General features: G+C 39.5%; 1 protein-coding gene across 4 annotated transcripts in view; it reads left to right on the top strand.

Moving 5' to 3' along the window:
* sugt1 (SGT1 homolog, MIS12 kinetochore complex assembly cochaperone) overlaps nt 1–23465 on the top strand; it is a 59242-nt gene extending 35777 nt beyond the window's left edge. For 2 of the 4 annotated variants that reach the window (XM_057328892.1, XM_057328893.1), the window contains 4 exons: nt 2452–2559; nt 9966–10056; nt 10175–10347; nt 15950–23464. In XM_057328892.1, coding sequence (XP_057184875.1) covers nt 2452–2559; nt 9966–10056; nt 10175–10347; nt 15950–16051 — 474 coding nt within the window. In that variant the 3' untranslated portion in view covers nt 16052–23464. Of the gene's footprint in view, nt 1–2451; nt 2560–9965; nt 10057–10174; nt 10348–15949 lie in introns of all 4 variants that reach the window. The other 2 variants (XM_057328891.1, XM_057328894.1) reach the window with 2 other exon arrangements.
* The last annotated feature ends 210 nt before the right edge of the window (nt 23466–23675 follow it).

Here is a 23675-nt window from a genome sequence, read left to right as displayed (position 1 = left end):
TTCCATTGTAAGACAATTAGGAACTCTGTTCGCTTGTCCGAGTTAGCAATAGTGTCTAAACCCTTATGAATTAATGTTCATTACCAGTTGCAAAATAGTATTTAAATGAAATACATTACTATAAGTTTGCAGGATTCTTGTTTGGTCGATAACAACTGGCATGTAAGTCAGCACTGACATGGCTAGGACATTGGTTAAAAATAAGCAATACATTTCTCCTTGGTTTTTCACAGCCAGGAAGAACCCAATATTTGTCCAACATCACAATTTTACTGGTAATGTTGTTCCTATAGATACAGTTGTATAGAAGTCTAATGGAAAAGATTAGAAAGTCATTGAAACCAGTGCCTTGAAGCTTGTTATTTACATTGGTGTGTGACACTGGCATTTGTCTTCTTGACTCATCAAGGCGTATATTTGATCTCTTCCATAAAGCCTTACAATAAAACATGCTATAAAGACTTTAAACGGTTCAGATACGTTTTGTTTTCTTTGCGGATTTGCACGTATGATCTGCTGTGCTTTCATTTTTCTTAACAGGAGTACACTCACATGCAACCCCTCACGTGACACTGATGCTAAATTAGACTTTATTCATCCCAATGGACAACATGTCTACACTTTCTGAATTATACCCTAACTCATATCTAGTGTACTATGCATCATTAACCATGTAGGATAACATAATAAATGTGCTAAAATTAAAATGACCATTTTAATAGTGTATTATGGGTCGCTTTAGCGGCTTTCATAATAAAGGGGGTGGGACTCTTCACATTCTAAAGCGCATCTGATTTGACAAGAACTTTGATTTGACAATAAGTGTAGCATGATGTCATGAAATTTCTAGATTTTTTTTGAGTGCACGTGCAAGACTGTCTGTTTTGAACGCTTATAACTTCTAAATTTGAATTTTGTCAGCACTTTAGATCATATCAGTTCATTGATGTCCTTAAGGCTTTTTAATAAAAGGAAAAACTTTCATTTTGATTTCAGTGGATCTTTAACATTGTAGTAACAATGTTGCCAGCTGCATTGAACTCATACTCTAATAGAATGCTGATTGCGGTCACCCACGGGTATTTTCTAGCCATGTATGCCATTAGAGTAAGGGTCGGCTTCTGTTTTTTGTATTTGTTGTTCTTTTATTTAACTAAATCGCTTTGTTATTTATCTTATTTACACGGCGGCATGTTTCTGTCTCTACATGGTCGCGCGTTTACAGTTCTCCTCTACTCTCTGTATAGCGCACGTCAGAGTTCCGTCCCGATGCACACACACACGTGCACGCACACAGGTGAGCACACTCCCATCAGTGCACACAAAAGCGCGTGTTAGAAGTATGTTGCGTCAACCCCCTGAAAAGCAGACAAAAATATCTGCGTTGTTTTAAACGCTCCCAGGGTGGTGAAGATGGCAACACTCACTCTCCTGCGCGTAGCAGCAACACACTTTGTGGATAACTGTCATAAAAAGAAATGTTCTGATGTTTAGTTTAATGTACAGTTCAAATAATTTGTTATATTGACTGCAATCGAGGCATGTACTGGCCATTGGGACTATGGGGACATTCCCAGTGGGAATGTTTATTTATTGCACTATAATAATTATCAGTTAAACATCGGACGTCCGCATATAGCTGAAGCGAGCTGCGAGACTGACAGGTTTGCAAATGCGATGAACGCGTGACTAAGTGTGTATCTGTGTTGTATAGTCAGAAATTACGTTTTTGCATACATGGTTTGCGTGCACATGAACTCTGCTTCACGCAGAACTGGGAGATCGGGTAGATGACTTACAAATGCAATGAGATGGACATTTATGTCAATTAAATATTTCACCACTTCACGAAACTCAAACACATCACATACATTAAGTATTTTGGGAATAATACGTGCTCATAAAAGCTTTTTTGATAAAAAACGACAGATGCTGCTCTTTTTATTGATTGGCCTTTTGATGTTTTGTATTATATACAGAACAAAAAATACTGTAAATGTTTAACCTATGCCTTTAAAACCTAAGTATGTAAAAAATATCAAAACTAAATCACTGACTGTACTTGATCTTTAGATCAGTGGTCCTAATACCATTACTATCAGCAAATAAATGACAAACAATAGGATGAGCTTGAAAACCTCTTCATGGTAACATAAGCACTAAAGTTATTTTTCATTATAAAGATAACTATATCAGTGACCTTTCATCATTTACAATAACGTATGTTTTTTCCTCTTTTATATTTTGTAATCTGACTGTAATAGGTCAGCTTCATTGAAGTCCAGGGCCGATTTTTGTCCCAGACTAGCCCTGCTGTTGTTATTAAAAGAAATACATGAACACCATGATTCTTTAAGTGTTTGTATGTTGGTGTCCATCTTTGGACGGGCAGTGTATAACCATATATGCCAAAATGAGGAACTAATGCCTTTTCTCCATGTTGTGTTTTAGCTAACAGCTGTGGTAAAACTTCTGTCAGGAGAAGATTACTGCCTAAACGTGAATCTTCTGCATCCTGTTGTCCCAGAACAGAGCACGTACAGGATTCTTTCAACCAAGGTCTGCTTTATCAAATCTGCTGGTCATGATTCCTACATGTATATTATTTAGAAGTGACACATGGGAAGACACAATATATACTGTATTTTACTGTAGTATGCAGCTTTCACACGCATCTGATGGACAGATACAACTCTTTGTTGTTAATGTTGTGTTGTGTCAGCAAAAAGTTTGCTTGAATTTGGTTAAAGAGGAAAACTTTACACATTTATTTTAAAAGCTTACATTATTTCTCCATCAATGCAGTCTAGAATGGATGTGGGTTTGTTTAAACTTCTCCGGTAATATCTCTGGTTTGACAAATTTTAGAACTGTCATGCATGTGCATGAATCACAATCACACGCAGTGTCTCGCTTTTAAAATTCTTGCAAGTTAACAATGTTGTAAAACTACTGGTATTTCAATGTAATTATACACAATATTAACATATCCAGAATATTCTAATATTACATATTTAAAGTGTACTAACTAAAACTAACATTGTGTTGAACTTTCTTTTATTATCCAAAACGCAAATCGTTCCAAACAAACATTACTATACTATATAACAAATGCAAAATGTTACCTTTATGTAAATAAAAATGACCAATTCACAAAACAGCAGCTTACAGCTGTATCTAGGGCAGACTGGCATAAAGAAATACTATGCTGTTTATTATTGAAACACATTCAAATGCTTTTCCTTTTGCGAGTCTTAGGACGTTTTCACACATAAGGGTTTGTTTCGGAACCTGGTGCATTTTCTCTCTTGGTTCGGTTCGTTTAGGCATATGTGAACACGGCAATTCACGCTAGGATCCGCCCCAAAACAGTCGCTCCGAGACCGCCTGAACAAGGTGGTCTCGGCCCGATTGCAAACGAACTCTGGAGCGGTTCGCTAGACGTGTGAAAGCCATCCGACCCAACGGACCAACGAACCAGACTGTATCACAATGTATGATGGGTAATTACGTAAAGTTGCGTGACGCAAAAGGGATTGTTTTGCTAATGGCTCCCTGTAACAATGTTCAAAGTAAGGAAGGAAGGAGGCGGGAACCGGCGAACGTTAAAACAAACTTTTAATGAAATAAACAAACTACAAAACGAAAGTGAAGTGCTGACAGCTCCCTCACAGTCGACTGCTGGCCACACAAACACAATAAAACATAACATAAAATCCAGGCCTGGTTCTCTCTCGTCCTTCTCCTCCTTTTATGCTTCCCGAGCTCCGCTGTGAGAGACGCGAGACCGGTGCAACGCGCAGCTGACGCTCATTATCACTCGCTTTACCGGCCGGAAAATAAACAGATGCACTCTGACCAATCGAAGGAGAGTTTACTCGCACGTGACTTTTATTAACAAAGTTTGGTCCGTTTGGAAATATTGACTTGTGAATGTGAACCGAACTAAAATAAATTGCAATATTGTAGCGATTTAACCCCCGGTTTGGAACAAGCAATCAATCCACAGGTGTGAAAACGCCCTTACTCATCTTGTTTTTGACCAGAAATTTAAAAAGCGCACTCAATGCATTAACTGTTGCGTTGCATGTATGAGGGTGCACCATGAGAGCAACGGGAGAATTTTATCAGACAGGCACACAATAACAACATTTAATTTGTTCATTGAGTTTTCGTGGCGAATACATCTTCTGTTCTTCTGTTGTATACTTTTAGTGTTTCTTGTGTTAATTTAAAAAAATAAAAATTGAATTAGGTTGTTAAAAGAGCTGGCTTATCATTCCCATCACTACTGGCAACTTGGAGCCCTACTTAGGCAGGTGCGAGGACTTGTGCGGTCGCACACGTTGCACAGCCCTTGCGATGGCACTGACTTTTAATGTCACACTACCAAAACACACAGTGCAGTATGGGTGAAAGTTTTTGTCCATACTCCAGACAATCTACATAAAATATACAAAATACAAGAATGAACAAAACAGACATGAGTCAAAGCATTGGCAATGCAGAATATAGAAAAATACAGAATATAGATGTAAAACAAAAAAACAGTATAGTAATGAACAGTTAAGTATATACACAATATACAGTATACCACAGTGATCTTCACACTGATTATGCAGTATACTCCACACAGGACCCTAGAGCTGTTGTATATAAAATAGTCCGAATGGATCATACAATAATTAAAATTATGTGAATTGGAGGAAGTAAATCACCTGATTTATCTAAAGGATGGGCTCTATGCATGGCGGTGCATCACATATTTCTGGTGAATATGCTCAGAACCCTCGATTACTTCTGCCGATCATAGAGTTCTGTCCTACTACAGGAACAATAGTCACTAAAACAGCCACAGCTAATTTTGTTGATGCTTGTTTGCTTTATTTAGATATATGTATCTATGTTTACTTAATGTTATAATGACATCTAAACTTATGAACGCTTCATTTCAAATACGGTAGAACCAGGGCTGTTCATTAACTTTTTTTGTAAGTAGCACTGGTGCTACAGAGGTTTAAAGTTTTATAGCACAGGCCAAACAGTTGTAGCACAAGTATAAAACGTCTGTAATATTGTGCTGGGTTGTGGTATAGTATGTATATGTATGTACAGTATCTCACAGAAGTGAGTACACCCCTCACATTTTTGTAAATATTTTATTGTATCTTTTCATGTGACAACACTGAAGAGATGAAACTTTGCTACAATATAAAGTAGTTAGTGAAAAGCTTGTATAACAGTGTAAATTTGCTGTCCCCTCAAAATTACTTAACACACAGCCATTAATGTCTAAACCGCTGGCAACAAAAGTGAATTACACCCCTAAATGAAAATGTCCAAAGTGGGCCCAATTAGCCATTTTCCCTCCCCGGTGTCATGTGATTCGTTAGTGTTACAAGGTCTCAGGTGTGAATGGGGAGCAGGTGTGTTAAATGTGGTGTTATCGCTCTCACTCTCATACTGGTCACTGGACGTTAAACATGGCACCTCATGGCAAAGAACAATCTGAGGATTTAAAAAAAAATCGTTGCTCTACATATGGCCTAGGCTATGAGAACAGGACGGGTTCCACTCAGAACAGGCCTCGTCATGGTCGACCAAAGAAGTTGAGTGCACGTGCTCAGTGTCATATACAGAGGTTGTCTTTGGGAAATAGACGTATGAGTGCTGCCAGCATTGCTGCAGAGGTTGAAGGGTTGGGTGGTCAGCCTGTCAGTGCTCAGACCATATGAATTGGTCTGCATGGTTGTCATCCCAGAAGGAAGCCTCTTCTAAAGATGATGCACAAGAAAGCCCAGCAAACAGTTTGCCGAAGACAAGCAGATTAAGGACATGGATTACTGGAACCATGTCCTGTGGTCTGATGAGACCAAGATAAACTTATTTGGTTCAGATGGTGTCAAGCATGTGTGGCGGCAACCTGGTAAGGAGTACAAAGACAACTGTGTCTTGCCTACAGTCAAGCATGGTGGTGGGAATATCTGGGGCTGCATGAGTGCTGCCGGCACAGGGGGTGGTGTTGTCGCATGAAAAGATATAATAAAATATTTACAAAAATGTGAGGGATGTACTCACTTCTGTGAGAACTGCATATGTATGTATGTACAGATTACGTACTTACGTACATACCGTATGTGCCCGGACTCAGGTCGTTCCCCCCTTCTAAGCTGGAAGGTACTGAGCTGTGGGTGAGGAGACGGGGTGGAGGAGGGGAGCCCTTTCCCCGAGAAAAGCATGCCAAATACACATTATATCCGTCCCCTATCCATAGTTATTGCGAGGCAAACTCGTGAACCTTTGGTTTTCTCTAACAGCAGATACATAGTTCAATATTTACAGTTGAATCACTTAAAATTAGTGTTGTGGGTGTTTTTTTTTTGGACAATCCAATGTAATAGGCCCTTTTCACAATGACATCACTTAACTTCTGCCTTTTCGCAAAGCAGTGTATCATAACATCCGTCTTGCAACAAACAAGAAGAAGAACGTCCGTTTTAACGTCGCGTTGGAATTTAACAACAGTGGAAAGAAAACTGACAGAGCACGTATTCAAGTACTTATCCTAGTACCTTCGCTAACACAAAAAGAAAACTTTTACATTTACATTTAGTCATTTAGCAGACGCTTTTATCCAAAGCAACTTACAGATGAGGAAAACAATGGAAGCAATTGAAACAGCATAAGGACAACAAAAAGCATAAGTGCAATAAAAGAAAATTGGTCTCATATAGCCTATCACAGTATACAGAGCTTTTACAAGTTTTTTTTTTTTTTTGAAAGAGTAGAAAAGGGATAGAAAATATGGTCGTTCATCCAGAGCGAGATGTCGGCTAGGCATGCTGAAATGCATGCAGAAACAGTCGTATCGTCAGGCTGAAATGACATGTGGAGTTGTGTATCATCCTCATAGTAGTGATAGGAAAAGCCATGTTTCCGAATGACAGAGCCTAGGGATGTCATGTATATAGAAAATAGCAACAAACCAAGCACTGAGCCCTGATGCACCCCTGTGTCGAGAAGTTGGGACTCAGAGACCTCTCCTCTCCAGGATACTCTAAATGACCTACCTGTGAGGTAAGATCTGAACCATTGTATCACCACTCCAGAGACACCCATAGCCTTGAGGGTCGACAGGAGTATGTGGTGGTTAACAGTGTCAAAGGCAGCAGACAGATCCAGTAGGATAAATACAGATGAGTTAGTGGCGGCTCTTATGGCTTCAATGACTGAGAGCAGCACAGTCTCAGTGGAATGACCGCTCTTGAAGCCAGACTGGTTGCTTTCCAGGCGGTTGTTCTGGGTGAGAAAGGATGAGAGCTGGTTACATACCACCCGTTCAAGAGTTTTAGCAATGAAGGGGAGGAGTGATACCGGTCTGTAGTTCTCTAACAGTGCAGGATTAAGAGTGGGTTTCTTCAGTAGCGGGGTAATACGGGCCTCTTTGAAGACTGTGTGAAATGTACCAGTTGTGAGAGCCGAGTTGATAATGTGGGTCAAAACGGGAACAACCGATGGAGAGATGGCCTGGAGGAGGTGAGTGGGGATGGGATCTAGCGGGCAGGTAGTTGGGTGGTTAGAAGACATGACCATGGAGACATCATCTTGAGATAGGAGAGAGAAAGAGGGGAACGAGCATGTGTCGTGGGTTTGAGTACGAGAGTCAGGCGAGTCTTTAATTTTAGCATGATAGTACTGGGTTTTTGCAGAGGAGACATCAGCAGAGAAGGAAGAGAGGAGAGACTGATAGAGACCAAGGTCAGCGGGTTCTTTAGATTTCCGCCACTTTCTCTCAGCAGACGTGAGCATGGCACGATGCTCACGGAGAACATCAGATAACCAGGGGGCAGAAGGGGATGCACGAGATGGCCTAGATGTTAGAGGGCATAGTTTGTCTAAGCAGGAGGTTAGTGTGGAGCAAAGAGTGTAGGTGGCACTGTTAGTATCCAAGAGAACAAGCTGTTCAGAGCGTGGCGGAGACCGCAGAGGATAAGCGGGAGGGAGAGAGTGATCGTAGGTTGCGCCGGAATGTGACCAGTGGGGAAACATGTGTAGTGTCTGGAGAAGTTAGGTCGAGATCAAGAGTGATGAGGAAATGATCCGACATGTGCAGCGGGGTGACCTGGGAGTGATGAGTGGAGAAGTGTCGTGTGTAGATAAGGTCAAGTTGATTACCAGACTTATGGGATGCTGAAGTGGGAACTCGCTTGAGGTCAAACGATGCAGTCAGGTTGTTGAAGTCGGCAGCCTGCGGTTTTTCAAGGTGGATATTGAAGTTTCCAAGTACCACCAGAGGAGTACTATCCTCGGGGAAGGATGACAGAAGCACATCTAACTCCTAGAAAAGTCTAAGCTGACCTGGGGGATGATAGATAACCACAACATGACTTTTAACAGGGTGGATGATAGTAACAGCATGTGACTCGAAGGAGGTGTTGTCACACGAGGGTGCCAGCTGTTTGAATTTCCAGTTGTTGGGGATAAGCAGACCGGTTCCTCCACCCCTCCCTGATATGCGTGGGCTGTGGGAGAAAGTGTAGTTATTAGAGAGAGCAGCCGGTGTGGCAGTGTCCTCTGGTTTGAGCCAGGTTTCAGTAAGTGCTAAAAGAGAAAGACCGGAATGTTTAGCAATAGCTGTGATGAAATCTGCTTTGTTTACAGCAGATTGGCAGTTCCATAAACCAATGGGAAATGTAATTGAGGTAGTTGTGGATGTTGAAAGAGTGCGCAGATTATTACCATTAGCATTGCGTGGCCTTCTACGTGATAATGGTGATTTACGAGTAGTAACAGTAGGGATTTGAAAACGCATAGATAAGAAGAAAAAAAAAGTGGGGAATAAGAAATATACAAGACAAATAACGAGAGAATAAATAGAAGTGCAAAAAGTTAATACTGAAGTGCCTTGTCTGTGTCCTTGCTCGGTGGAGTCGCGCAGGTAGAGTCGAGGGTCTTTACGCTGTTCGGTCTTCATGCAGTGAGGGCTGCACGCGACCACTGCCGCGGTGGTTAATCACACTTAAATACCCGTCTGAATCACGCAATTGAATTCAGCAGGACACACCTTCAAAATCTCACAATAAGATTTTGATAAAATGCTTCTCCCACTGACTGGGCCGAGAGCACAGTTTAAATACCCTTCCTGGCATTGGACATGCCTTCAAAATCTCACAATAACAAGCGAAACCAGCACGAGAACAAACGCGACTTCAACACGTGACACGGCGGCAGTAAACAAAGCAACGACACTGCGTTTTAAGACAATATTAATCAATTACACTTACGCGCTTCTGTTGACTTCTGCTGCAAAATGCTTCTCCAAAACACTTAACTTCAAAATCAAACAGGTACTGTTCAACGAAGAATTTGCATCCTTTCTCTAGCTTTGATCTTGTCGTTAGCAAAAATTTGTCTGCAAGACATTGTCGTATTTGTGGCAGATGTGCCAGGGACTTGGTAAACTCCATTCTGAGGCGCTAGCGGAAGTAACTTCTTGAGTTTTACTGGCGGTTGGCAAATCAGCTTATAGGTGCATTACCGCCACCTTATGAACTGGAGTGCTAGCGGAAGTAACGATACACTGCTTCGTGGCAGAACAGAAGATACGTGACGTCATGTGAAAAGGGCGTATTATGTACTAGAGTCAAGTTTTGCCTTTTGTATGGTTGATATTCAGCAGGTCTCTATCAGCAGCATGCACTGGGCTGTCAGACAAAAAAGTGGAAGGTTACACTGACTAATGTCTTAAGGGAAAACACTGAATATCCAAGGATAAAAAGGGGTGAAAAAAGATAATAAATAACTCAACGTTGTGTCCTTTGTAAAAAAAAAAAAAAGTAAGAATATGTTTATATCTCAGGGAACATAATAAAAAAAATCATGACTCTTTTAAAGGTTAATAATTGGTTTTACCTGGATTGTCATGGTTCTTGTTCAATTTCTCTTATACTACTTTTTTTGTTCAGATAGAGATCAAGATGAAGAAAACAGAGGCCATCCATTGGGAAAAACTGGAGGGAGAAGGGTCACTTTCTACTGTGAAGCACTTCACTCCCAGTCAGTGTCAAAAAACATACTTCACAAGCACATTCAGGCTATTTTCTTTGTCATCTTGCCAGTCTGTGTGGCTGGCTGATTTTCACTTCATCTCCTGATTTTCCATCTATATCTTTAGACCAGTACCCGTCGTCCTCCCACTACACACGCAACTGGGACAAGGTGGTGGGTGAAATAAATGAGGAGGAAAAGAACGAGAACCTGGAGGGGGATGCTGCACTAAACAAACTGTTTCATCAAATCTACTCCGATGGCTCCGATGAGGTCAAACGTGCAATGAACAAGTCCTTTGTAAGTATTTTTCTTTGAACACTGCTCAGACTCTATGTAGGACACAAGCAACTGTTTAAACGTTTCCAATTGTCTTTAAGTTGATGTTGTCATGTCTGCACAAATTTTGTGATACTTATCTGAGATTTAGAATAACAGGTTCATTAATGGTTTGTGTATCTTTTGGTTATTTGTTTTTCAGTTTGAAATTGAACAAACAGAAGCGGAAAAACGGCGCCATTTTAGTTTTTTGTTCAAAAAAAGAATAATTACGAACTACATTAATTTTTGTGATATAAATAGTTATATGAAATGCGTTAGGTTGCAAGGAAGAATGTCCAGTCTAGGACCTGCCCTGTACGGTTTGTGTACGGTTGTTTAATGAGAGAAATGAAATGTACAGTAGGTACTCAACCAGAATGAGCCTTCCGCCACCACCGTCTCCGCGGCGGTACTTCTTTAATGTGTGCTGACTCTTGTTTACCGCTGAGTGGCAGTCTATTCACAGATCTTCACTCAGCGTGAGTTGACGCGTAAAACTCATTGCCTCACTCAGCAGATGGCCAAGAGTTAATACGTTTAGGCATAAAAGACAAACGCTGTCTACAATATCAAAGTTACAAGAACTTAAATCCACAGGCACTAATAATTATATTTAATACTAGTCATAAATACATCATTTCATGTGTATTTATTTAAATACAGTGTTTTTATTTAATGCTGGGTTGCATGCAGAGCTTTAATGTTTGTATTCGCTCTGTGTTTTGTGCAAATTGAGAAATACAGCGAGCGAGATCAGAGTGCCTGTGCAGAACTCTGTGCGTGTTTGCTCGTGTGTATTGCGATGCGCGTCATTCATAAAAAAATGGCAAAACCCAACTCTAACATGATTTAGCTTTATTTCTTTAAATCCGAATGTGCTCTATAATGTCGTTGGATTATCAGCATACCATATGGGATAAATACCACTGCCTGCAAACACAGCTGGGTTTCTCCGATGTTAACCCTGTATTACGTTATAAACATTCACGTGACAATGTTGGTAGGCTACATTCACATACATTGGAGATATATTGTCATAAATCAAGAAATGTCTGCAGTAGGGTTTTCATAATGTCAGGCTTTTTAAAGTTATTTTAAATGTGGCAGCAAGTGCACGTTCAGAGACAAGCCCCGTTAACGAATTGTATTGTCCTGAAAGCATGGTCTGTCAAAACATATCAAAACATTAAAATGGAAACTGTTGATCCAGTTTACCAAATGAAAGCATGTTGTGAAATATATGCATTAAACAGGACGTGATGAGATCTTTGGATAGCCACCAGAACCGCGGGTTACATAAACATTGAAGAAACATTGTTTCTTTCTTTCTTTGTTTGAAGCCTTCTTATCATTCGTTTCAGAAACTACCTTTTTACAATTAGAAAGTTAAAACCTTTTATAATATTAAATCGACCAAGCAAAATAAGGTCAGTGCGGTGCGAGGCAAGAAACTTGCGACATTAGCCGGTTTCTTTCTTTGTGAATATTTTTCGCATCGTCAGCCAAAATATCAGAAACGGTCTATTTGTTTTGTAGCTCAACTTCTGAAAAGTTAAACATCTTATTTGGAATACATTTTAAAACTGCTACGTGCTGAAATAATTCGGTTCTTGAATAACTTGCAAGGCTCAATGTGAGACGGCGCACTGGCAATTCGCATGAAGCAGCATTTAAAAGGGGATTTCTCGCGCAGTTTAAGCTTAGGACACTATATGTATGCTATAATTGATATCAGGTTTAATTAATGATCGGAAATATGTTATGTAAGTGTGATTTTGCCAGGGTATACTTTCCAGTTATCTGAACCCTGCGCTTTACATTTCTATTAATATTCAGATCTTTGTTACTGCTCACACAACCTCCATCAACCCCACCTCCTACTGCAGGAAGAAATCACCCCCCACCGCTCTTGCGCATTCAAAATGTTTACTGTTTTGTTTTACTTGGTGAAATGTTAAATGAAGACTTAATGTTATTAAAAAAAATTATATTGAACTTCATTGCGTTTGCGCTATGGTGGAAATGAGATTATCCTTAAATAAAGATACATTTATTATAAAAGCTTACCTGTCACGGAATGTGTGCGGAGAACCCAATTGCAGGACAGCGATGACTGGGTTAACAAAAACACTTTATTTGGACATAAAACAGAAACAATAAACCCACAAGGGGGAAAAGGCGGACACGGTAACAGACAAGAACTCATAACAAAACACTTCCCAAGGGGGGCAAAAATAAACTAATAAACAAAACAGTGACACAACGTCTTAAACCAAAAAACACAGCAGGGAAAAACCACAAGAAACTTACAGACTACGGACAATCACGGACAGGGCAAGGAACGGGAGCACAAGCACAAGGTAACGGTAAAACGATACAAACACGGTACAACGTACATACATAGCACAATCCACGAGCACAAGACAGAAACAAGAGGGTATTTAAAGGGAAGACAAACGAGGGATAACGACACGGGGCAGGTGTGGGTAATCAAACACGTAGGGAAGGATAATGAGGAAACGAGATGGCGGGAACAGAGACGAGACACTGGAAAAACACATGAGAGGTAAAAACATAAACATCTCATGGCCTTCCCACATAAAACCCAAGAACTCTGTCCCGATCCCACCACACGACTAGAATTTCATAAACAAGACGGTGGGACCGTGACAGAGCCCCCCCCTTAATTAACACCCCCAGGTGTTCACCAAGGGGTGACTAACAAGACCTGACAGACTGGACCAAAGACAAAAACCAGACAAACATGGTGAACAAGACAAGGGGCAGACAAGACAACAAGACCACAGGACTGGGGTGGGACAACAAAAACAACAAACATGGATAGGATAAGTCCTGGGAGGGACAGTCTTTGACCCTGGGAGTCTCCCAGGGACCGGCTGGAAGGCCGGCTGGACAGGGCTTGACGCCGGCTGGACAGGGCTTGACGCCGGCTGGAAGGCCGGCTGGACAGGGCTTGACGCCGGCTGGAAGGCCGGCTGGACAAGGCTTGACNGGGTTTTCATAATGTCAGGCTTTTTAAAGTTATTTTAAATGTGGCAGCAAGTGCACGTTCAGAGACAAGCCCCGTTAACGAATTGTATTGTCCTGAAAGCATGGTCTGTCAAAACATATCAAAACATTAAAATGGAAACTGTTGATCCAGTTTACCAAATGAAAGCATGTTGTGAAATATATGCATTAAACAGGACGTGATGAGATCTTTGGATAGCCACCAGAACCGCGGGTTACATAAACATTGAAGAAACATTGTTTCTTTCTTTCTTTGTTTGAAGCCTTCTTATCATTCGTTTCAGAAACTACCTTTTTACAATTAGAAAGTTAAAACCTTTTATAATATTAAATCGACCAAGCAAAATAAGGTCAGTGCGGTGCGAGGCAAGAAACTTGCGACATTAGCCGGTTTCTTTCTTTGTGAATATTTTTCGCATCGTCAGCCAAAATATCAGAAACGGTCTATTTGTTTTGTAGCTCAACTTCTGAAAAGTTAAACATCTTATTTGGAATACATTTTAAAACTGCTACGTGCTGAAATAATTCGGTTCTTGAATAACTTGCAAGGCTCAATGTGAGACGGCGCACTGGCAATTCGCATGAAGCAGCATTTAAAAGGGGATTTCTCGCGCAGTTTAAGCTTAGGACACTATATGTATGCTATAATTGATATCAGGTTTAATTAATGATCGGAAATATGTTATGTAAGTGTGATTTTGCCAGGGTATACTTTCCAGTTATCTGAACCCTGCGCTTTACATTTCTATTAATATTCAGATCTTTGTTACTGCTCACACAACCTCCATCAACCCCACCTCCTACTGCAGGAAGAAATCACCCCCCACCGCTCTTGCGCATTCAAAATGTTTACTGTTTTGTTTTACTTGGTGAAATGTTAAATGAAGACTTAATGTTATTAAAAAAAATTATATTGAACTTCATTGCGTTTGCGCTATGGTGGAAATGAGATTATCCTTAAATAAAGATACATTTATTATAAAAGCTTACCTGTCACGGAATGTGTGCGGAGAACCCAATTGCAGGACAGCGATGACGGGGTTAACAAAAACACTTTATTTGGACATAAAACAGAAACAATAAACCCACAAGGGGGAAAAGGCGGACACGGTAACAGACAAGAACTCATAACAAAACACTTCCCAAGGGGGGCAAAAATAAACTAATAAACAAAACAGTGACACAACGTCTTAAACCAAAAAACACAGCAGGGAAAAACCACAAGAAACTTACAGACTACGGACAATCACGGACAGGGCAAGGAACGGGAGCACAAGCACAAGGTAACGGTAAAACGATACAAACACGGTACAACGTACATACATAGCACAATCCACGAGCACAAGACAGAAACAAGAGGGTATTTAAAGGGAAGACAAACGAGGGATAACGACACGGGGCAGGTGTGGGTAATCAAACACTTAGGGAAGGATAACGAGGAAACGAGATGGCGGGAACAGAGACGAGACACTGGAAAAACACATGAGAGGTAAAAACATAAACATCTCATGGTCTTCCCACATAAAACCCAAGGACTCTGCCCCGATCCCACCACACGACTAGAATTTCATAAACAAGACGGTGGGACCGTGACACTTACCCGCAAATAGGGACGTATTAAACTGTGGGTATGGAACTTTTTAAAAACAATCAAACAGTTTGCTCGTATAATGACAGAAAAGACAGTGCATGGTTATTTTTTTATTATAATAGTGTGTTCTTATAACTATCAGGCATATTGTAAATGAACTTAAAATCAAAAACAATTGTACACTTTGAAAAAAAATTATCCTTATATGAACCTCTGTGGTCATGTTTGTTCTAATGATTTTTGTTCTAATGATTTAATGATTACTTTACTATGTCCTGCATTTGGTTCAATTCTCCTCCTATATCGCTTTTTTTAAATATTATAAACGTGAATAACTTTGTTGCCTCCTGTCATGTAATAATGAATTTATCACATTGAATTTCAGTTTCACAGTACATGTGGTTATGTACTGAAGGTGCCTTTTTGCGCTTCCTGGCGGAAATTTCGCGAACTAGTTTCACATGTAAATGTTTTTTAACTGCCGCCCTTCCCCAACGGCGGCACTCAACACGGCGGTAGAGAGCATTCTGGTTGATTACGTACTGTACTTTAAGAATCTGTACTGTAATAGCATCGGAGGACTATTCTGTTCATTCACGGACCCAAGGGACAACCAAAGACTTTGCATGGTGTTCTTTGTTTGGCCAATCAGCGGAAGGTGGCATTTCATAGTGCCCACATGTGGAAAACGAGTATTCAAGCTGTTTATTCGTTTTTTACATGTGAAGTTAAATTAAAGTTAAAAATGTGCCAAATTCTCATTTTTCCGTTTTCTTGAATGAACGAAAAAACGAAAATGGTGCTGTTTTTTCTCTCCCGTTTATTTAATTTCAAACTGGAAAACAAATTACTAAAAGATACACGGACCATTAACCCACCAGACAAGATTTAAAAAACATTTAGCATAGTGATACATTTTGTGTAATTATTTTAAACAGTTGATTTTTGATTCTCCCACAGATGGAATCAGGCGGCACAGTCTTAAGCACTAATTGGACAGATGTTGGTAAAAGGAAAGTAGAAATGAACCCACCTGATGATGTAGAGTGGAAAAAGTATTAAGGGATAAATACTACACAATTCTACCTTCGGAGTCCCAATACTTTTCTCCATGTGATCTATTCTACTTTCACACTTGGGGCACCATTGACACAGAATATTCCTGGACATGTATAAAAATACTGTTCAAATAAAAAATATTTTGGTCTACAAAACTAGATAAGATTTAATACTTTTTGTTAAAAGGTTTGTTTCAGCCATCTTCACTGCAGAGATCAACATTTTTCCAACACTGAATTTTCTTTCAGAGATCCAGAATATATTAAGTTTTCACATCTAACATATGTGCCTCAAAACTATATTGTGATATTAGCTGAAGGTCAGCAGTTTTCGGAATATCGTATCACTGAATATAAATATGATGCACATCCTGTAAATAAATTGATTTTCGGTCTCTCATTGGCTGCCCTCTGTTTACAATTTCTGCATTCATGACAAGAAATCAGTACTGTTGCAACCCGTCCTATAAAGTTCAATAGCATATTTATGTAGTTGTTCTTTCCACCAACAAAACTTATATTAGATAAAACCAAACCTAAATCATCTTTAGCCAAAATAACAAAACTATCTTAATCCCATAATAGTACATTTAAATTTATTTAATTCTAGCACATTTTTTATTGTTGTCAAACAGCTATAAGGAAAACTCATTTTGATATACTCAATATCAATATCACTGCTTGAAGTGGGCAGTACGCAGGGCAGGCACTTCTCTATTTTAGTCTTTATTATACATTCACTTTTTCTTGCGTAATGGTACTGCACACATGTTGCCGGTTCTTTGCCACTCCGAGTCGATCTATTGTATGGGTGATTCCTCACTCAACTCAACTTTATTTATATAGCGCTTTTTACAATTTTCATTGTTACAAAGCAGCTGTACATGAGACATATTGACTATAAGCATAGTCAGTATAAGCAAGTTATACCTGTAAAAACAAGAAAAAGGTGAAAACACAGAAGACCGACATACCCAGGGTTCGAATTGAGGGGGGGGGCTGGGGCGGTCCCGGACCCCTCATAAGCCTTAAGGGACCTCTCATAAGGTCTAAAATAGTGAACTTGGGGGGTCCCCTGGTTTTTCATTAAATCTAGACAACTAACTTTTTTTGTCAAATTATCATTCTAAAACAAAACACATTTGTCCATTATTTGTACAAGTTTCATAAAACTAAAATGTAATTTTTATCTGAAAAATTCATGCATGCTCAAGCGCGCCACACAGTGTTCAATGAAGACATGCTGTCACGCTCTGTTGCTGGTGCCTCATTTCGCCACCTGAGGGCGCTATGCTACTCTGTGTACTGCCTGTGTTTTTGTAATGACTCCAGTTTCCATCATGATTTGTCTCGGTATGTGTATTGGTCTCACCTGTGTCTCATTACCTGTTTGTCCCTTCATCTGTGCATATATAGCCCTGGTGTTCAGTTGTCTGTTGTAAATCGTTGTAGTATGTGCTCCCTCGTGGTTCTCGGACCATTGAGCTACCATTATGTGTCTTTTTGATTAAATATTTTACTGCACGTGGATCCTCTCCTTGTTTTCCTTGCTGAACCGTGACACATGTACAGAGATGTCGCAGCAAGACACTGGCTGCGTGCGGATCCTCTCATATTGTAAGCGTTTATCTTAGAACTTTACAGTTAGGCTAGTATAATTTTGATATTCAAGTCTTTCTTTATGTCCAATGTTATCTCACATTGTCAAAACAGATGCGACACTGAGCCACTACAGGTGGTGGAAAAATAGGAAAGGGAGTGAAAATATTTAAAATGTTTTGCTCTCCCCATCATTGCGTTCCTTTGCAAAACTTTTTGCGTTTCCCCAAGAATATTTTTCTTTCCCTCAGAAAACTTTTGCATTCCCCAGAGATTATTTTGCGCTCTCTTCTGCAAACATGAGCTCTGACTTTGACCAGAAGGCTACCCTTCTGCTTTTGCCCAAAGCAATGACATTCGTTTTTCTTATACTGCATTGGTTCATATGGATTATTTTCATATACTTGATCTACATTATCAGGAGATTAATCGTGTTTAAAACGCTCATACGCTTCTGCATGAGGTGACGCGTCCTCTCCCTCACCGGCTCCAATTATTTTTATTAATATTCCAAAAAAAGGTAACCGCAGTACAATAATATAAAGAACAAGAATCAAAGGCCAAGAGAAAAATAAGAGGACAGGAAAATCTCAATTAGTAATAAAAAATGTTATCATACATTTTGAAAAACGTGTTATTATTGCTATAAATAAATTTAAGAGATTTTACAATGAGTGAAATCTCAGCAAAAAAGACAAAACCTAGGCAAAATCTTATTTTAAAAAATCTAGGCTACAATGCAAAATAAAAAAATTAACAGCAAGATCGATAGCATGATCACTGCAAAAAAAACAAAAAAATATGTATTTTAATCTCTCCCTCGTGTGGATCTCTTATTGGATTATCAACATGTTAAGGACATTTATGCGTGTAATGTGGTCAAATTGCTAAAATGATCCAAAATTACAAATTACTAAAATGATCCAAACTATCATGCTTGTACTGGCAGCTCCGTCTGTTTTTTTTTTTGAAGACTGGTTAGGGGACCCCCCAAGAGCCTTGACACAATTCGAAGACTGGACATACCCACATACAAAACACTCCACACACACAATATGCACATGTACTAACACACATAGACATACACACAGACACACACGCAGACGCACACACAGACAAGCACGCGCGCACGCACACACAGACACGCACGTACGCACAGTGTAAGCACACATTTAAGATAAACGAGAGAGAAACACAGATCAAATATTAAACAGACTATACATTCCTATATGCAATATTAATTATGTAAAACTTTTAAAATTCTAAAAGCAGCCCCCCCCCGGCCAGGCAAAAAAGAAACAGTATGCAAACGGTGGCGAGGAACCCAAAACTCCAATCGAGAAAAAAAACCTCAGGAGATCCCAGGCCCCCTCTGGCAAAAGCTGCTGCCTCTGCACAAGCTCGACAGTGCTTGCACAACAAGGCTAAATAAAACTAAATAAACTTACTAATAAGGTAAATTATAGATTTAAGATTATCATTAATAATCTAATAGCATTTTCAATTTTGTAGTGAAGACGTGTCAGGTCGCTGCGTCCTTTATCCAGCTCTATCATCTCAGCTCTTGTCAGGTCGCCGCTTCCCATTCTCCGCTCTACCATCAGGTCTGGGCATGAACTGCATCCTGCTCGCTGTGGTAACCTTGGAACAATGAGACAAGACTGGCTGAGAGTAGAGTACTGTTCTGCACTCTTTGATGCAACAAGTACATCAGTTGTTGTTGGAAGTGTTCCTGGTTCCGGTTGATCTAATTAATGCAGCCTAAACCCTCAGAGGATTTATATTATGGAAGTGTAGTGTATGCAAGATTAAAAAGATGCGTCTTTAGTCTAGATTTAAACTGACAGAGTGTGTCTGCCTCCCGGACAGTGCAGGGAAGACTTCCAAAGTTTAGGCGCTAGATAGGAAGAGGGTCTACCACCTGCACTTGATTTTTGAAATTCTAGGTATTACCAACTGAATAGTATTGAGTTTCTTATATGAAATAATACATTTAAGTTAGTTATAGGTTTCATACACTTCCCTGATATTGCAAAGGCTATGAGTCTCATAGCAAAGGCTATGGCCTCATGGGTCAAAGGTTATGGGCCCATGTTGAGCACCAAGCAGCACCATTAGGCATCTGCTTAACATTACATATACATATACACTTTGAAGACACATTCAGCACATTAGTTAGTTCAAGTATATGTTTTGCAACACAAAAGTAGACAGTAGTCTGTGCATTACTATACTTTACTGCACAAAGTCACGAACACTAATGTGTTCAGTATTAGCTTGTTTGAACAGTAATCTTTTTGGGTTGCACAGTATCCATTTAACCATGAGCTCATTGCAATAAAAGCTACATTAAGCAAGAAAGGTTTTAGTAAATGACAAATATGATATACATTTGGCTGCTAAAAGGAAATGTATAAGTCAGGAAGCTTTTATTAAATTACAATATGATATACATTTGCCTGCTAAAAGCAAATGTATACTTTTCTTTTAAGAACTTCAAAAGGGTTTCGCCACGGTTAAGTCCTAGCATAGTAAACCTGACATATAACTGTGGCAGGTTAAGACCGGAGTAAGATATAATGGTGGCGACTCAAAAAGAGGATGGACTAACAAAAAAGGTGATATCATGTGAAACCTGATTGGTAGTATGGTGGTTTTTCTTGACATATTATTGACTTTTCTTATATTCTAAATATATTACTGAGTTTTCTTATATAAAATAGCTTTCTTATATAAAGAATACATTTAAAGGTAGTTATAGAGTTCATGTACTTCTCTGATTGTAACAAGGGCTATGGGCCTCATGTATGAGTTTGAACACTTGAACACCTGCGTACACACCAAATATCTTATCAAATTACAACAGGAACTGCACGTACACCACACACACTTTTGTAGAGAAGTTTAATTAAGAACGTGGGTTGTTTATCATTATCACACTAAACCATGAGTTCATTTTTAATAAAACCAAGGTTAAATCATGTATCGTCCGAAAGCCCCCGGAAAGGTGTCAAGATAAAAAGCACTTGATATACGTATGTGTTATTGCACATGATATACGTATGTGTTATTGAGACGTCCGAAAGCCCCCGGAAAGGTGTCAAGATAAAGAGCACATGATATACGTATGTGTTATTGAGAGCGCTCCCTACAATTAAATCCTAATATGGTAGGCCGGAGATCTTAATATGGTAGGCCGGAGATCTTAATATGGTAGGCCGGAGATCTTAATATGGTAGGCCGGAGATCTTAATATGGTAGGCCGGAAATATAACTGTAGCAAGTGCAGGATGAAATATAACTGTAACGAGGCATAAGGGGATGGGCTAATAAAAATAAGTGATGTCATGTAAAAACTGGTTGGTAGAAGATGAGGTCAGGTAAAACCTGATTGGTTTGAACTGTGATAACAACTTGAGAACAATGTATAAAAGATGGAGTCAGACATGTATTCGTGGGGCATCTACAGATGAACTCTGTGTGTCTCACTTTGCTTGCTCGAGCAAATAAAGATTGAAACCTCTGGAAACCTGGCTCTCTTGTCTTCGTGAATTCTTTCAACATTGGCTGACCGACTTTTCGCCACGACAGTAGAAGGTGAAGTAAGGTGAAGCATGATTGGTTAACACTGTGAAAAACAACTTGAGGTTACTGAATAAAAGATGGAGTCAGATATGTATTTTTTGGACATCATCAAATGAACTCTGTGTCTCAATTTGCTTGCTCGAGCAAAAAAGGTTTACACTCTTGGCATCTGGAACCCTTTGTAACTGTTTGTTATTATTTTATATATTATGTATATAAGTTGGTTACTTTTTCTATTATTTTTGTTAAGAAGAAAATAAGTTACATTTATTTTGTGAATTTGTTTTATTTGGTTTGGGACTTTTATTTTGAAATATCGACGGTTGTATTTAATTGCTGATTGTCAGCAAGGTTCTCAGTTCATGTAAGCAAGCCAGTGGCAAACACGAACGTTAAGCGTGTATGCTTCAATGGATGTCTCTTTGTGCAAGGGATTTGAACGTGACATTAAGGAGTATTCAAGATCATTTCTTTCATATAGCTTGCAGCCAACAAGGTATTTTCGCTTTATTTTTGCTTTGCTTGTATTTTGTGTTTGAAGTTCTTAAAAGTATGTTTGTTTGCTAATGTATGTTTAGGTTTATATTAAGTTAATGTGGTTTTGTATTCATTGTTTAGTTTTCACGGTGATTTGGGGGAAAAGCCATCAAATAAACCAGTAGTATGGAAACCACTTGTGCCAGCCTATGCTTGAAGGGAGTGACACCCTTGTCTGTGATATTTTTTGCGATGGAAGGCCGATTTGCCACAACATATTTGGTGACAACCCGACGTGATCCAGGTTAGAGGGCAGTAGGCTGACGATCGTGACAGGTAAACCAGACAAGCTGACCGCACAAAAAAGGGCCCTAAAAACATGTGAGCATATTTGCTTTATAGTATACAGTATGTTTTGTGCAGTATGCTAAAGGTAAACCCTAAATGTCGTTGGTCCTCATAAGCTTCTCCTAAATTGAACACATTTAATGTTAAAAATTGAACTCGTTTGAGAAGTTTTTATGTTATCTGGATCTCAGGAAAGGGTGTGTGTATGAGAGAGTGCATGAAACGTGTCCCGCCAGTGGGGCGGAAGATTTCAAGAGGAAATAAATCCCGCTGAGGAAGCGGGTCACACTGAAGGCGAGTGTGTCGCAAGATGTCAAGAGGACATCAAATCCTGTGAGGATGCAGGTCACGTCATAGGGGCATGCCACGCTGGACACGAAGACGCAAAGGTTGCGTGGAAATCCTGTTTGGGTGCAGGTCACGTAGTATGTGTGTGTTATGGAATTTTTTTTTTTGACACAGTTAACACAGTTTAGGAAACACAGTATTAGAAACCATTTAAAGGTTTTTGGCAACTTGTCGAGCATTGAAAGATCAATTCAGTAAATGTTGTAAATATTGCTCTTGAGGACAGCAGATAAACAGAGAACATCAACAAGCTCAGGGCACACGACAGTCGACAGGTTTGAAGGTAGGTTTTTTTTTTAAAGCTGTTTTAAAGTTTTTTTTTGTTTTTTTTATTATATGCTGTAATGTTCTTGTGGGGGACAAATGAGTGAGTGAGGAAAAATAAAAATAAAAGGAAATCTCAGTGTGTGAAAATCTTTGTGTGTGCTAAACTAGAGGAGCAATTGATAGAATGAGAGTTTGAGAGACTTTTTTGTGTGTGAGAGACTGAGAGAGTTAATAATTGCAAGTTTTTGTTGTGTGTTTGTGTCAAAGTTTTGTTTGATAATAATTGTGTTCGAAAAAAGATGAATGCAAGCTTAGGTGTGCATTAAGGTTTATAGAAAAACTGTGAATCCTTTTAGTGTTTGAGCACATGAGAGAAGCAAGTGTGTGTGTGTGTGTAAAAGTTAGGGCAGTTGTGGCCTAATGGTTAGAGAGTCGGACTCGTGACCAGAAGGTTGCCGGTTCGATTCCCAGGGCCGGCGGGTAACAACTGAGGTGCCCTTGAGCAAGGCACCTTACCCCTACTTGCTCCCCGGGCGCTGCAGTGATAGCATTGGGGGAATTGGTGATCCTCTGTCCATCTTGACTTCTGAGAGACACTGCCACTCTGAGAGGCTCTTTTTATACCCAATCATGTTGCCAATTGACCTAATAAGTTGCAAATTGGTCCTCCAGCTGTTCCTTATATGTACATTTAACTTTTCCGGCCTCTTATTGCTACCTGTCCCAACTTTTTTGGAATGTGTAGCTCTCATGAAATCCAAAATGAGCCAATATTTGGCATGACATTTCAAAATGTCTCACTTTCAACATTTGATATGTTATCTATATTCTATTGTGAATAAAATATAAGTTTATGAGATTCGTAAATTATTGCATTCCTTTTTTATTCACAATTTGTACAGTGTCCCAACTTTTTTGGAATCGGGTTTGTAGAAATTATTGGTCTGACCTGATTTCTACACTTTCATAGACCTAGGATTTTATTTTCAACAATATATTCAGTA

The sequence above is a fragment of the Triplophysa rosa genome, unplaced genomic scaffold, assembly GCF_024868665.1.
Source record: "Triplophysa rosa unplaced genomic scaffold, Trosa_1v2 scaffold8_ERROPOS9503192+, whole genome shotgun sequence".
NCBI classification, from domain to species: domain Eukaryota; kingdom Metazoa; phylum Chordata; class Actinopteri; order Cypriniformes; family Nemacheilidae; genus Triplophysa; species Triplophysa rosa.
The sequence above is the reverse complement of the archived record's forward strand: the minus strand, read 5'-3'. Positions and strand labels throughout refer to the sequence as shown.